Below are 13,600 nucleotides of genomic sequence, written 5' to 3'. Positions count from 1 at the left end.
ATAATTTTCATCTACAAACTATTCAAAGTTGCGTGTCAGATCCTTCAAAAGTAATGTATTTTTTGAGGATTAGACATGGGTGTGACAACCTTTTAAAGAGTTCCAGCAACATAGATATATAGTACAAGTATGTATTTAGGATAGATCCAAACATCATCCTAAGAAAACATTACTAAGTAAGCAAGGCGGAGCCAGAAGTTTTAGTCTATGGGTTCTGAACCGTAATCATTTTGTTTATTGGGAGTCATATTTTCACACACTAAATAAGATAAAGCTACTGAGTTTTGCCGAATACGTAGCATTAAGGCTGGCTCTGCCCTGTAAGTAAGGAACTATTTGTTAGAGTGGGTAAAAGTCCCACATTGGTTGGGGAATGGACTAGTGGTTTGCTTATATGGGCTTGGGTAATCCTCACCTCTTGAGCTAGCTTTTGAGGTTGAGTTAGGCCCAAAGTCCACTTGTTGACACTATTTAGCACCGGCATCACCACTGCAGAATGCATTAGGCCCAAGGTCCATTTATTGACACTATTTAGCATGGCATCACCACTGCAGAATGCAGTGCAACTCCTTAGCCGCTCTCTGACAGTGATTAACAAGAATATTGGCATACATAACAAACTTGTCCATCTGAAGCAACTTGAAACATTGAGTCTGAAGTTATTTTTTTCTGATTTGACCATTCCATGTGCAAATGTTTTTCCAGCAACACTCAACATGTTAAAGTTGCTTGCAACTAATCTAAGTTGGTTGTACTTGGACATCATAGCTGAGTTGAAAGTTTTTGAGAATCTGCATCAACTTGAAACATGGAATGTAAAAAAAAAATAAATTATTTTGAGTTCATTCAGTTCCTCCGTTTCTAAGTTGGTCATACTAAGATGTGTATAGCATTATGTTCCAGAACAAACATCCCACGATTGTTTATAGCTTCCTTGTGTAATTAAATGCATAATACATAAATATGCTCCTTTACATGGCCTCAGTTGGCATTTATGTCGTTCAACTTTGAGTGTGCATAAGTAAGTAGACACTTAAACTTGTATAAAGTTGAACAAGAGGACACACACTTCTTACATGGCAAACTGTTAGAGTGGGTAAAAGTCCCACATTGATTGGGGAATGAACTAGTGGTTTGCTTATATGGAGTTGGGTAATCCTCACCTCTTGAGCTAGCTTTTGAGGTTGAGTTAGACCCAAGGTCCATTCTTGACATGGTATCAAAGCTAGGTCCATCCCCGTTTTGGGCTCCCGATCCACGCGCCAGTGCCAGTTGGGCCTGGGCGTGAGGGGGGGGGGGGGTGTTAGAGTGGATAAAACGTGAGATTTTCCATGTAGGATGCGTGTGTTTATTTGTTCATGCCCAAAGTTGGAGGACATAGATGCCAGCTAGTACTAAGTGAAAGGGCTGTTTATGCATAATTCATTATGTTTTCGAGGCTTCCACTTGAGTTTTGAAAAACTTAAGCCATTTATGAAAAAAAATTGTTAAGTGAACATTCAAGATTCATTGTTAGAGAAAACTTTTATAAGCATAGGGCACTCCTGTGCATTAAAACTTCCGCTATGTGTGAGGTTTGGAAAAAGATTGAACCACAAGGGACTATTATACACTGTCTTACACCTACATTTGCTATTGAAATTATTTTCACGGCTTGAACCCGTCACCTCCTATTTTTTCTTGGGGATATTTTGAGTTGTGTCTCTGCGGCGGTGTAGTCATGCGCCAAGTTTACGTGCTTATAAAAATATAGAATTTAGCACATATTGTAACGATGATAACATAGAGAGCCAAATTTCTAGTATGGGGCGAAACTTAGTGAGCCAAACTTCTAGCGGGGCAAGCTTCGGCCTTTCTGCAAACTACAAGGGACTTTTTCGAACTTTCTCCAATTTTGCATTCCTATTTTATTATTAATCACTAACATAATAATCTTTCGTTTTGAAAAAAATGATCTATTTTGAGTTAGCGCGGAGTTTAACAAAATTTAAAAACTTTTAAATTTTTTAGTTTTTAATTAAAGTTATGTCAAATGTACTAAAATATCATTTAACAATAACTGAGAGAGGTATGCCAATTTGTTAGACACTCAGAGAGGTATGCCAATTTCCTCTTGATTACTTGCTAGCATATCTTTTGTGTTTTCCACCTTTTTTTTTTTTTTTTTCTATATTCATATTTGTGTTTTTTTATGTTCTTTTCTCATAGTATTTTGTTGGAGTGATCAGTTGCTTCTTCCCAACTATCATTGAAAGATTGTTAATAACTGTTAGTTGAGTGACTATTTGATGATCAACCTCAACAACTTAGCATACATACTGCCACCCTGTAATTTTTTTGTTAAGGATGTTACCGACGATCTCGGAGAAAGAAATTACGCTAAAAAGAATGATCTATTTGACTTAATGCGAAGTTTAAGAAGATAAATTAGACATTTGGATCAAGTAAAGCATTTAGTACCCTCTTGGATTATGACCAAATTTGCCACAACACACTCCAACTTCACGGGAATCCTCTTACCCCTCAAATAAATTTTAGCGTATTTTTGTCAACCTTTTTAGCTGACGTGTCACTTCTTACGTGATATGTAATAAAGGTGCCATGTCAGCATAAAAAGGTGACAAAAATATGCTAAAATTGAGTTCATAGAGGTAATAGGACTCCTGTGAAGTTGGAGTGTGTCGTAACAACTTTGGCCATAATTTGGGGGTTATAAATTATAGTTATGTCAATGTACAAAAATATCCTTTAATCTTATATTCTTAAAACAACTTTGGCCATAATTTGGGGGTTACCACTAACTATTGTCTTGGTTGCTGGACTTCTCAAATCTAAAAGGGCAATAGAAGATTAGGAAAGTGTAGCTGAAGATGTCAAGTCATTTCTCACAAATGACCTTGACGAACAATGTTCACGTGTGCTTGGGTTGAGTTACAATCACTTGACTGGCGACCTAAAGACTTGTCTACTGCATTTCGGAACTTTTCCAGAGGACAGTGAGATATCAGTGAAGAATTTGATGAGGTTATGGATGGCTGAGGGGTTCCTGAAGTTGGAAAATGATTTGGAAGGAGAGGCTGAGAAGTGTTTGCAAGAGTTTGTCGATAGATGTCTAGTCCTTGTCAGCAAGAAAAGTTTAGATAGAACAAAAATTATATGACTTGTGCGTGAGAGAAATTCAAAGGGAGAACATTTTTATCATGAATGACATTGTGCTTGGCGTATCAGATTCAGAACGTCGATATCTCACGATGCATAAAATGCTGCCCTTTAAACGTCGATAAAATTGATTATTGTCGCTATGGTCTTTATAGGGCTCTTCTTACCCCTGTACATCCTCAGTTGAGAGATCATGACAACAACGATCTTTTCAATCGAACCCGTTCTATTTTCTCTTCTTACCCCTGTACATCACATCTTTTTCGCAAATCAAAGCTTATTCATTTCAAATTACTCAAAGTCTTGGAGTTGAGAAACATAAAGATGGATCATTTCCCGATTTCCGTGAGTATTTAGACATACCTCCAGAAATTTGCAGGTTATGGAATCTGCATACATTCATTGTTCAAGGGCCTATGCTATGGACAATAACTTTTCCTGAGGAAATTTTGGGACTAATGCAATTAAGGCATCTCAAACTGCCCAAATTTTATCTGCCAAATCCCCCAAGCGTATCTGCTGACAAAGGGAGTCACATGGGCTTTTCAAACATACAAACTATTTCTTACATGTCTCCTTGTTGTTGCACAAAGGAGTTTATTATGAGGATTCAGAATGTCAAAGAATTAGGACTCAGTGAATATCAGATTGACTCTTCTGATGGGCCTCTCAACAGTCTTGTCCATCTGCAGCAACTTGAAACATTGAGTCTTACATATCGTTTTGGAGGATTTTGGCCAGCAAGTGCAAAAGCTTTTCCAGCAACGCTCAAGAAGCTGAAGTTGGACAAAACTTATCTAAGTTGGTCGTACTTGGACATCATAGCGGAATTGCCTAACCTTGAGGTGCTGAAACTGATGTATCGTGCTTGTGATGGCGAAGAATGGCGTCCAACGGTTATGGGATTTAATCAATTGAAGCTTTTGTTAATTGAACATAATGATCTCAAGTACTGGAAAGCCACAGATGACAATTATCCTGTCCTTGAGCGCCTTGTGCTTAGATGTTGCTATTATTTAGATAAGATACCCATTGAGTTTGCAGAAATCCACTCACTACAATTGATTGAGTTAAATTGGTGTCTTCCCGGACTTGGGGAATCTGCTGCACGAATTCAAAAAGAACAAGAAGACATCGGAAACAACCCCGTGGATGTTCGTATCTCCGATCCATCTAAGTATATAGTATTTATCAAGGTCACACCCTATTTCTCATTTCCACAAGTCAAGTCGTACACAAAAGTTATTTAGCTTTGCCCCATATTCTTTCACAAAAGTAACTTTGACAAAATTTGTTTGAAATCCTACTTAAAGTATAAGAGAAATTAACAAGAATATCCCTTATATTTGAGGGTAGTTCAAAATGGCCCCTTAAATATATTTTTGAGGAGTAAATTTCATCCATGGTCACTTAACTTTCTATTTATTACCCAAAAGTCATTTTTCTTTCATTCATTTCTTTCATGGTCACTTAACTTTGTATCTATTACCCAAAAGTCACTTTTCTTTTATTCACTTCATCCATAGTCATTTAGCTTTACTCCGACCATCACAAAAGTCACTATGAATTTTACAATAATTTCATCGAAAAAATGATGTGGCAACCTTAATTAGTTCTTAATTTTAACTTAAGTGAATATATAATATATTACTCATATCTTGACCTTTTTTATATATACAACCCAATTTTTTTTATGGATTATTTAATGAAAGAATATCAATTTCTTAATAGATTAGATTACCTAATGAAGACTATTTTCATAAAAAAAATTTGGTTGATATTGGTAAATTCTTTTTTCCACTAATATTATGGTATGTAATTGATAAAATTATTTTTCTCCCTCAAAAATTGTGACATGTAGTTGATAAAATTATTTTTTTCATACATTCTTTTTCTTGCCACTTAAGTCTTTGCATTCGGTATATCATAATAATATGATAAACTTGTCTATTTATTGAGTTTGTCTTTATATTTTTAATTGTTTGACTAATCGATTAATTCTCTTAAAAGTTTTTATTATAATATTCAATTTATGATAAATTACATATTGTTTAATTAATTTAATTGATAAATATAAAAATTAGATATCCTATAATTTCTTTATCTATTAAAGTACTTATATTTTATAACTTTTATTAACAAAATTGTACGTTAATATAACAGTATTTGTACAAATTTTGACAATACTTATACAATGACACAATTAAAAAAAAATATTTTAAAACTATCTTTAGCATGTTGATTTATCTTCAAAGAATTAAAATAATATTTTTTTTTAAATAATATCATTCATGTATTTCTATTTTATGTATTTTGAAAAATTTATCTGTAACACCCCGTATTTTTGAACTAGAAAATTTAATTGTCGTTGTAATGACCCCGCGAAAGTCGTAGATGTGTTATCTCTTAGTAGCATGTATATAGAGTCAAAGACAAAATTTTTCTAAGTGTTAAATCAAGACTTAAGTCACATTCTGAGTACCCAATCTTTGACGAATTTTTCATGACCTTTCCGAACTCCGTTTTTAAATTTTCAAGTTGAGTTATGATCAGACAAGCCAATAGTACATCTCGGATAAGTTTCGGAAATTTTTGGAACGTATAAGGCTGCGTTTGGATTTCAAAACAGTAGCAAAACGCATAGCCTGTTGCGCAGTTTTCAGCATTTCAGGGTCAACTTCAAATGATCATAACTCTCTGAATATAATTAATTGGGAGAGATGCTACCTATCAAATGAAAGATCTTTGAGTCTTCTTTCCAATTAAACTGGTTTCATCCAAATCCAACATCTGAGTAAAGAGTTATACCCGTTTTACTTCAGCCTGTCAGCTTGTCAATTGAGGGACAGTTTCGACTTTGTTTGTTTTCTTAGGGGCATTTTAGTCATTTAATATCACCCAAATTTCGTCTATACCACCAGATTTAGCTTCCAATTCATCAAAATATAATCCTTTTCTCAAATTTTCTCTCAAGAACACCCCTTAGGGTTTCAAACAAAAATCCCAAAGAACTCAAGATTCAACTGTGGGTTTTGGAAGATAATTGGAGATTTGGAATCCCTACATCGTAAGCTTCAAGAATCATCCCTAAATTTCTTAAATAGAGGTACGCGGAGTTTTCCTAAATTCTCATGGGCATAGAAATCATGTTTTAAGAAAGGGGTTTTTGAATTCATGTACACATTCATGTTTTAGAAGCATTAATGATATTGTTTGGGCTTTTTGGCTTTCCCCCAAAGTGACTTGAAAATTATATGTATATGTATATATGTGTTTTGTCTTGAAATATGAATTGAGAGAACAATTTACATGAAATCCCTCTCTTGATGTAATTTTCTCATGTTTCACATGCTATAGATTGTTTTGAAATACGTCTTGAAAAATCATGATAGGAAATGCTTTGACTTTGCTATGTTTGGAATACGATTTTGAACACGAAAGAGAGGGATGTAAATGTTGAATATACATATAATGAAAGAGTGCATAGTTTTGCCAAAAGTACATGACCACTATATGTTTGATGGAAGTTTTTGTATGGTTTTGACTTGAGTTTCGGAACATGAAATCTTTTATGCAAATTACATGTTTGGGTGGTCTGAAACTATATTTTTATGAAAGATCATGCTTATGACATTATGGCTCAGAAACAGGACTTGCAAGTCTTGGTATGACGATACCAACTCAGACAAATGCCATAACAGACACAGACTAGTTCAGAAATCAGATTTTATCAGACTTTCATGATTTAAAAATTTCAGAATGATACATGTTCAGAAAAGGTTAAAAATTGGGCATAAAGAGATGTTAGGTGGTCCCCGAAGTAGGCGTGAGTTTAGACAACTCATTGCCCAAAATCATGATTTGCCGATCCGGGTATATTATTATACGCTGGCTTAAGTGCCGTGTGGCGTATCAGACTTAGACACTCCAACCCTTGCGGCACACTTGGGTTGGGGGCTTCCCCGCCGAGTCAATGTCGGATTCCATATAGCCCGTGGAATATTAGACTTGTAGGGGAGTGCTACCTAACTCAGAAGTAATACAAAGATAAGAAATTATTTTGACAAGAATGTATTATGATTTTCGAATGATGCCCATGTGTTTTCAGAAGCTATTTTATACGTGATGTGTTGATGAAAATTTCTCTCATCTATTATATATATGTTCAAATACTTTATTTTAGATTGCTTCACGTGCCAGTACATTTCTGCTGACCCCCCTCCTTCCAGGTTTTGAGACACAGTCTAGGGGTCCAGATAAATAGTAGATATTTCAGATCGCAGAGTAGATTGTGCAGGGGTGAGCCTTCTATATTTCAGAAGGCCTGTTTACTTTCAAATATTTTTCTTTAGTCATGTTTTGGTCTACTGGGGGCCTTGTTCCAGTTTCCAAACAGTTTTTTTTAGTTCATAGTAGACATTTCGCAGACTGAGTCAGACGTTATTATTATCCAGATATATTTTGGATTTCAGTTTTCAGTATTCTGATCACATTCAGACTGACCATGTTTCCGTATTAGATTTCTATTTCCGAATTATCTTTTATTATATGAATGTTGTGCATGATTACCAGATAGACAGAGGGCGTCCCGGGCCTTCATGGTTCGGGAATGCTCGTCACAGCCAAGGCCCCAGTTTGGGTCGTGACATTATCTTGTTTATCACTCTTTTTCGATGCATCTTTTTGACAGATGAATGGAATATTATGAAATATTTCATAAGAATATCAACCAAATTTTTTTATGTAAATAGTCTTCATTAGGTAATCTAATCTATTAAGAAATTGGTATTCTTTCATTAAATAATCCATAAGGAAAATTGGGTTGTGCACATATAAAAAAGGTCAAATTATGAGTAATACATTATATATTCACTTAAAATAAGAATTACTTAAGGTTGTCACATTATTTTTCTGATGGAATTATTGTAAAATCCGGTCATAGTGACTTTTGTGATGGTCGGAGTAAAGTTTAATGACCATGGATGAAATGAATGAAAGAAAATGACTTTTGGGTAATAGATACAAAGTTAAGTGACCATGGATGAAATGAATAAAAGAAAATTGACTTTTGGGTAACAGATACAAAGTTAAGTAATCATGGATGAAATTTCAATTTCGATACTTTAGTTTAAGCTTGCTAAATGTGAGCACATTTGTTCTAATTGTTACTCATAGAGTTGGTAAATGGAATGTTTGGGCCGAAGTTGGGCAGCTAATGTCCAACACCGTCATTAAATTACAATAAAAATAAAATGAAAAGTAGACGTTTGCTCTCCTTGTTGCCATTGCACACGAATTTTAAGGTATCGATTGTATAAATCCTAGTAAAATAAGGTTTACGTGGAATCAAATTTTTTATGAAATAATTGAAATATCAAGAAGCTAAATACTTTGTATAAATTTTTAAATATTGTTAGCTGGCCACCATTTTCAACTTTCAATAAATCTTTCAGCTTTGTTCCTGGCTTCTTCAAAGTATCTCCCATCCAAAAAAATTAAATTTATTTATTTCATTATAAGTAACTTTATTTTGTTTTGTTGTTTTCTTCTAGTAACTCTATTTACTAATAATATTGTATTTTAGGTCACATATTTAATGTGTTCATAATTATATTCATAGACACTATTACAAAAATAAATATGAAACAGTATTTATTAACTTAAATGAACTAACTTATGAACAAAATATTTATTCATATTCAATGCTTGTCTAGATTGTCTACGTAAAACATACTGCTGAATAGTTATTAAACAGTTACCAAGTTCTAGTCATAAAAAAAGTTCTTTTCTTTTACAATGACTAAATTAACTAGTGATATTAGCAAAAAACAAATTATTACATGATAATAAATAAAGAGTAAAGCATCTAGTACCCACTATGACCTAATTTGCTACGAGACACTCCAACTTCACGGGGCCCTATTATCCGCCTGAACTATATTTTAGCGTATTTTTGGCATCCTTTTATGCTGATGTGGTACCTTATGTCAACCTTTTTAGCTGACACGTAACTTTTGATGTGGACCCTTTATTATGTAATAAAGGTGCCACGTCAGCATAAAAGGGTGATAAGAATATGCTAAAATTGAGTTCGTGAGGGGGGGGGGGGTTTGATAGGATCCCTTTGAAGTTGGTGTGTGTCGTAGCAACTTTGGTCATAGTTCGAGGGGCACTAGATACTTATCTCATAAATGAATAATCTAAAATAAAATGGCCGCTAATTCCCTTATTTTGATCTGTAGCTGATGTGTTGGTGTTTGAAGTATTGTGGTCGCGCGCAAAATGATTTATTATAATGTTCTAGAAACCCAAAATTTGAATGAAAACTTCAAGATGTAGGAAACATTTAGCTTACCTTTCTCAATTTTGTATAGTTTTGGAGGAATGCACAAAATAACAAGTATCTTGTTAGTATCAAATATCGTGTCTCACACGATGAGGGCAAAGATGTGGCGAGTGCAATATTATATATCAGATTGCATAAACTTTCTGAAACTGGATGCAGAATCCTCTGCTAAAACTTTTCTAAGTCAAAGAGGAAGAACTCAAGTCGATTACATATCACATATACCTGTATGATTTGCTCAAAATGTTTCTTTATTGGACGATGCATAATTTAGAGTCAGCGGATTCAAAATATTTGTCACACTTTTAAATGATTGTTATATGTGTGTTCTTGTGTCTGTCAGTGTGTAAGTGTGTTCTCACATGAAGTTGAGGTGAAAGATGTGAGTTCAGTTGAACACGCTCTAAATCTACATCTGAATAATGTGACTTGTCGAAGTTCTACTGACCCTTTATTATTTCTTTTCAGTAGAGAAGAGAGATTCAGAAGAATATTTTTGGCGGAAGGATTGAACTCTTGGGATTTCATTTCGGTTCCTTTGTCGCAAATTACCACTAAATTACCGGTTTCAAGCAATGTGTGGCTTCCAAGGAGATGTGATCTCTTTTGTATTGTAACATATTTTTGAGTTGATAGAATTTTTAGTAATATTACTCAGTTGGGCATTACTAAATTTTTGAGTTCATGAGCTCACAATGTAAACATTCATACCCTCATTTGAGTTGATAACGTTATTTATTAAATGAACGGAAATGTGCATTTATATGGTGATTCTCGTGTGTTACTTTTTTACTGTTGATGTTCTGTTAGCGGCAGAGCTAGCAGACATGATACCAAAAAGTTTAAATGGTAAGAGGTACTTCATTGCAGACCGGTTCCATGAGAGAGTTGGAAACTTTATAAAAATGCAGCGTTTTATAAATGAAGCATAACCATCTGAATTTGAGACTATGGGGAAGCAGATTATAGACAAATGTCATCTCGGTTGTTTGGATTTTATCAAAAATCTAAAGACGTTGGAAGATTTGAAAGATGTTGCTGAAGATGTCAAGTCACTTGCGACAGATGATCCTGATGAACAACGTTTACATGTCTAAATCTATCTAGAATTCAATTAATAAAGTGGGAAATTGTCTGATAACTGATGGATTTTGATATTTAGAAGATCCTTAAATGACAGGAAAATTGATAATAGTAGCTGAAACTGTTGCGGAAACTGGAGCGTTAGGAGATTTCAGGTATACCAGAAAAACCAAGGGGATATTTTCGGTGGAAATCTGCCTATTGGTTTCTATTTCGCTGCTTCCAAATGCAATTTGGACAGACTGTTTCCGATAGACAAAGTTGCAAAAGGAGTGAGGTAAAAACTAAGAAATTAGGCAACTTCAGTGCGGTTTTATGCCAATGCTATTATGTACATTGGTGACATTAGTCCATTTGTTTAAAATAGTAAACAAATTTTCAAAATTACTAGTAACTTCTTCCAATTTTCAAAAATAATCCCAAATTTGTTTGAACATTCCAGTTTAAAATAGTAGGGAATCTCTGTGGATAGAACCATACCTTATCTGGATGGTAACTCATTTTTTAAAAAACTATTTTGCTCCTAAAGCGGGAGATTTTTTTTGATCCTCCACCCATATCTTATTACTTCTTTATTGACTTATTAGTCCACAAAATATGTGTGGCAGGCAGCTAATATGTATAAAACAAATTGGTGGTTGTTTTTTTTTTTAATATGTCAATGAGGTAAATCTTTACATAATTCCATAAGTGACATCTGTGAAGGGTTACTGTAGACCTTGCCCGTATCTCATATAGGTAGAGAGGTTGTTTTCGAAGGACCTTCGCTCAAAAACAGTAAATCAGAGTAGTTATATAAAAAAAGAGAAAAAACTATAGTGAGAAAAGCATGACAGCTAATAAAAGAAAGCAGGACATGGCATTCAGAAAATGTACATGACAACAAAAATAGTATGATGACAATAGAAGCACAATATAATCATATTTAACATTAATTTTTTAAAAAAAATATAGCAAAGGTACACATCTACCTAATCCTCTTTCAATAACATTTCATTTTAAAACTACAATTGATGTGTTGTTCCATTTAAATATATAAATGCCCTTACCCCACATGCAACAAGAATTGAAATTCTCATCCCAATTTATTAGAAGTCAACTCTTTGTTATCTAATCTATACGTATACCATTTTAGTCACTCAGAGAGGTATGCCATTTTTCTCTTGAATTTAATCTTGATTACTTGCTATTATAACTGTAATTAAACTAGGTACAACTAGTTCTTTAAGATCAAGAGAGAAAGAGGAGAAGAAAGAAACAGAGAAATGAAGCAGAGGTATGGAATAGGGAATGTGCAGATTTCTTGATTACTGAATTGAGTTGAATGAATCATAAATGGTACATGAGATAGGTATTTATAGACCACATACTAGAGTAGTTCATAACTAACTATGCTACTTACAATGCTACTAGTTAGTTATAACTAACTAATGGACTATAACTGATTTCTGGAAAGTAACTAACAAGCTATACATTGACACAATATTCTTGATTAACGTGTATTACAATACTCAACACTCCCCCTCAAGTTAGGAAGGTGTGAAGATATCACATATTCCTAGCTTCGAATTGAGATGCATCAGTTGAGCTTTGGTAAGACCTTTGGTTAGCATATCTTCAGGCTGATCTTCTGTTGGAACATAGTTGTAATCATCCCTTGAACTATTTTCTCCCTTATGAAAAAGCAATCAATATCAATGTGTTTAGTCCTCTCATGATAGACAGGATTTGCTGCTATTTGAATAGCAGATTTACTGTCACTAAACACTTCAACTGGTAGATGCACTTCAATGCCAATTTCTGTCATTAATCCCACAATCCATACTAGCTCAGCTGTAATTGCAGCAAGACTTCTAAACTCAGCTTCTTGAGACTGTAGTTTGTTTCTTTGATTTACAGGAAACCATAGACTTTTCAATCTTCACAAAGTATCCAGTAATAGATCTTCTAGTTTGAGGACTGTAACGCCCCGATTCTGGTAATCGAAATGCTACATAGTGCCCATGACCCCGAAGGACCACTAGCTAACCCATGACTGATATCTGTACCTATACACTGCATAATATATTGAATAAATGCGGAATGCGTAAAAGCTGTAAGGCCGTAAGGTTCACATCTGGTGAAGTCATAACATCTGAAATACGGTATCACAATACCACAGCTGAAAATACTAAAGTCTGAATCAAATCTGAAAGCCTCTATATATGTCTGAATAAGGATTTGAGGAGACATATTCCCAATTAACTCCATATACTGAAAGCAACTGAAATAAATAATGATAGCGTAATAGTCCTCGAAGTATGAGGACTTACTGCGACTTTGCTGCCGAAACTAAAATGCTACTGGTGCTCCGGAGCTCGTGCTGCTGAACCTATAGTATAAAATAAAGCACCATAGCGCGAATGCGTCAGTACAATTGAATGTACTGAATATGCAAGTGAGGTAATCTAATGCATGGGGTTCATATGCATGAACAATACTGGCTAACATGAATGTGAGAATACATGCATGAATACAAAATAACTGTAACTGAGATCATGATACATGATTACTAAATTTGGGTACTGATATCATGAGTTTACTGATGACTGATAACTGATAACATGAGTGACTGTATCTGAATGTCCTGATATTCTGAGAAACTATTGAGTTCTTTTACTGAGACTGATACTGAGACTGTGAGAAGTAGTTATCTAACCGACATGCCCTATATATTGCTATTATAGCTAAGCTGGGGTCCAATCTGTACGCTGACGAGAAGGGTGTCAATACCGCACCACAGGTAAGACAAACCGTGAGTGACCCTCATCTGGCAGGTACTCTAATGAGAATGGTGGGAACCCTCATCTGACAGTTAAGCCACCTCATCTACCTTTAAATGAAAGGTATTGATGTCTCAACCTATGGTGGCTACGTAGTTCTGGAATGCAAGGATTGCTACTAAGAATCACACCCTCTACTGACAGGTGAGTTCCCATCCTTTGGTTCACTCGATGCTAATTACTACTCCCA

The 13,600-nt window shown here is 34.6% G+C and overlaps 1 protein-coding gene across 1 annotated transcript; it reads left to right on the top strand.

Annotated features, from left to right (window-relative positions):
* Positions 1-536: 536 nt before the first annotated feature.
* Positions 537-10,437, top strand: LOC107852540 (putative late blight resistance protein homolog R1A-10). Its single transcript, XM_016697578.2, has 6 exons — positions 537-815; positions 2,855-3,121; positions 3,229-3,406; positions 3,517-4,355; positions 9,849-10,113; positions 10,316-10,437. Exons 1-6 carry the CDS (start codon positions 537-539, stop codon positions 10,435-10,437), a joined length of 1,950 nt encoding a protein of 649 aa, XP_016553064.2.
* The last annotated feature ends 3,163 nt before the right edge of the window (positions 10,438-13,600 follow it).

This window comes from Capsicum annuum, unplaced genomic scaffold (genome assembly GCF_002878395.1).
Source record: "Capsicum annuum cultivar UCD-10X-F1 unplaced genomic scaffold, UCD10Xv1.1 ctg81839, whole genome shotgun sequence".
Taxonomy (NCBI): Eukaryota; Viridiplantae; Streptophyta; class Magnoliopsida; order Solanales; family Solanaceae; genus Capsicum; species Capsicum annuum.
Note: the sequence above shows the minus strand (reverse complement) of the source record. Positions and strands in the feature narration are given on the sequence as shown.

Coding starts and splice junctions, on each gene's coding strand:
- LOC107852540 (XM_016697578.2), top strand. CDS start 537: ATGGCATCACCACTGCAGAATGCAGTGCAACTCCTTAGCCGCTCTCTG. Junction 816..2,854: donor ATCAACTTGAAACATGGAAT/GTAAAAAAAAAA, acceptor ATAGAAGATTAG/GAAAGTGTAGCTGAAGATGT. Junction 3,122..3,228: donor TCGATAGATGTCTAGTCCTT/GTCAGCAAGAAA, acceptor TTGGCGTATCAG/ATTCAGAACGTCGATATCTC.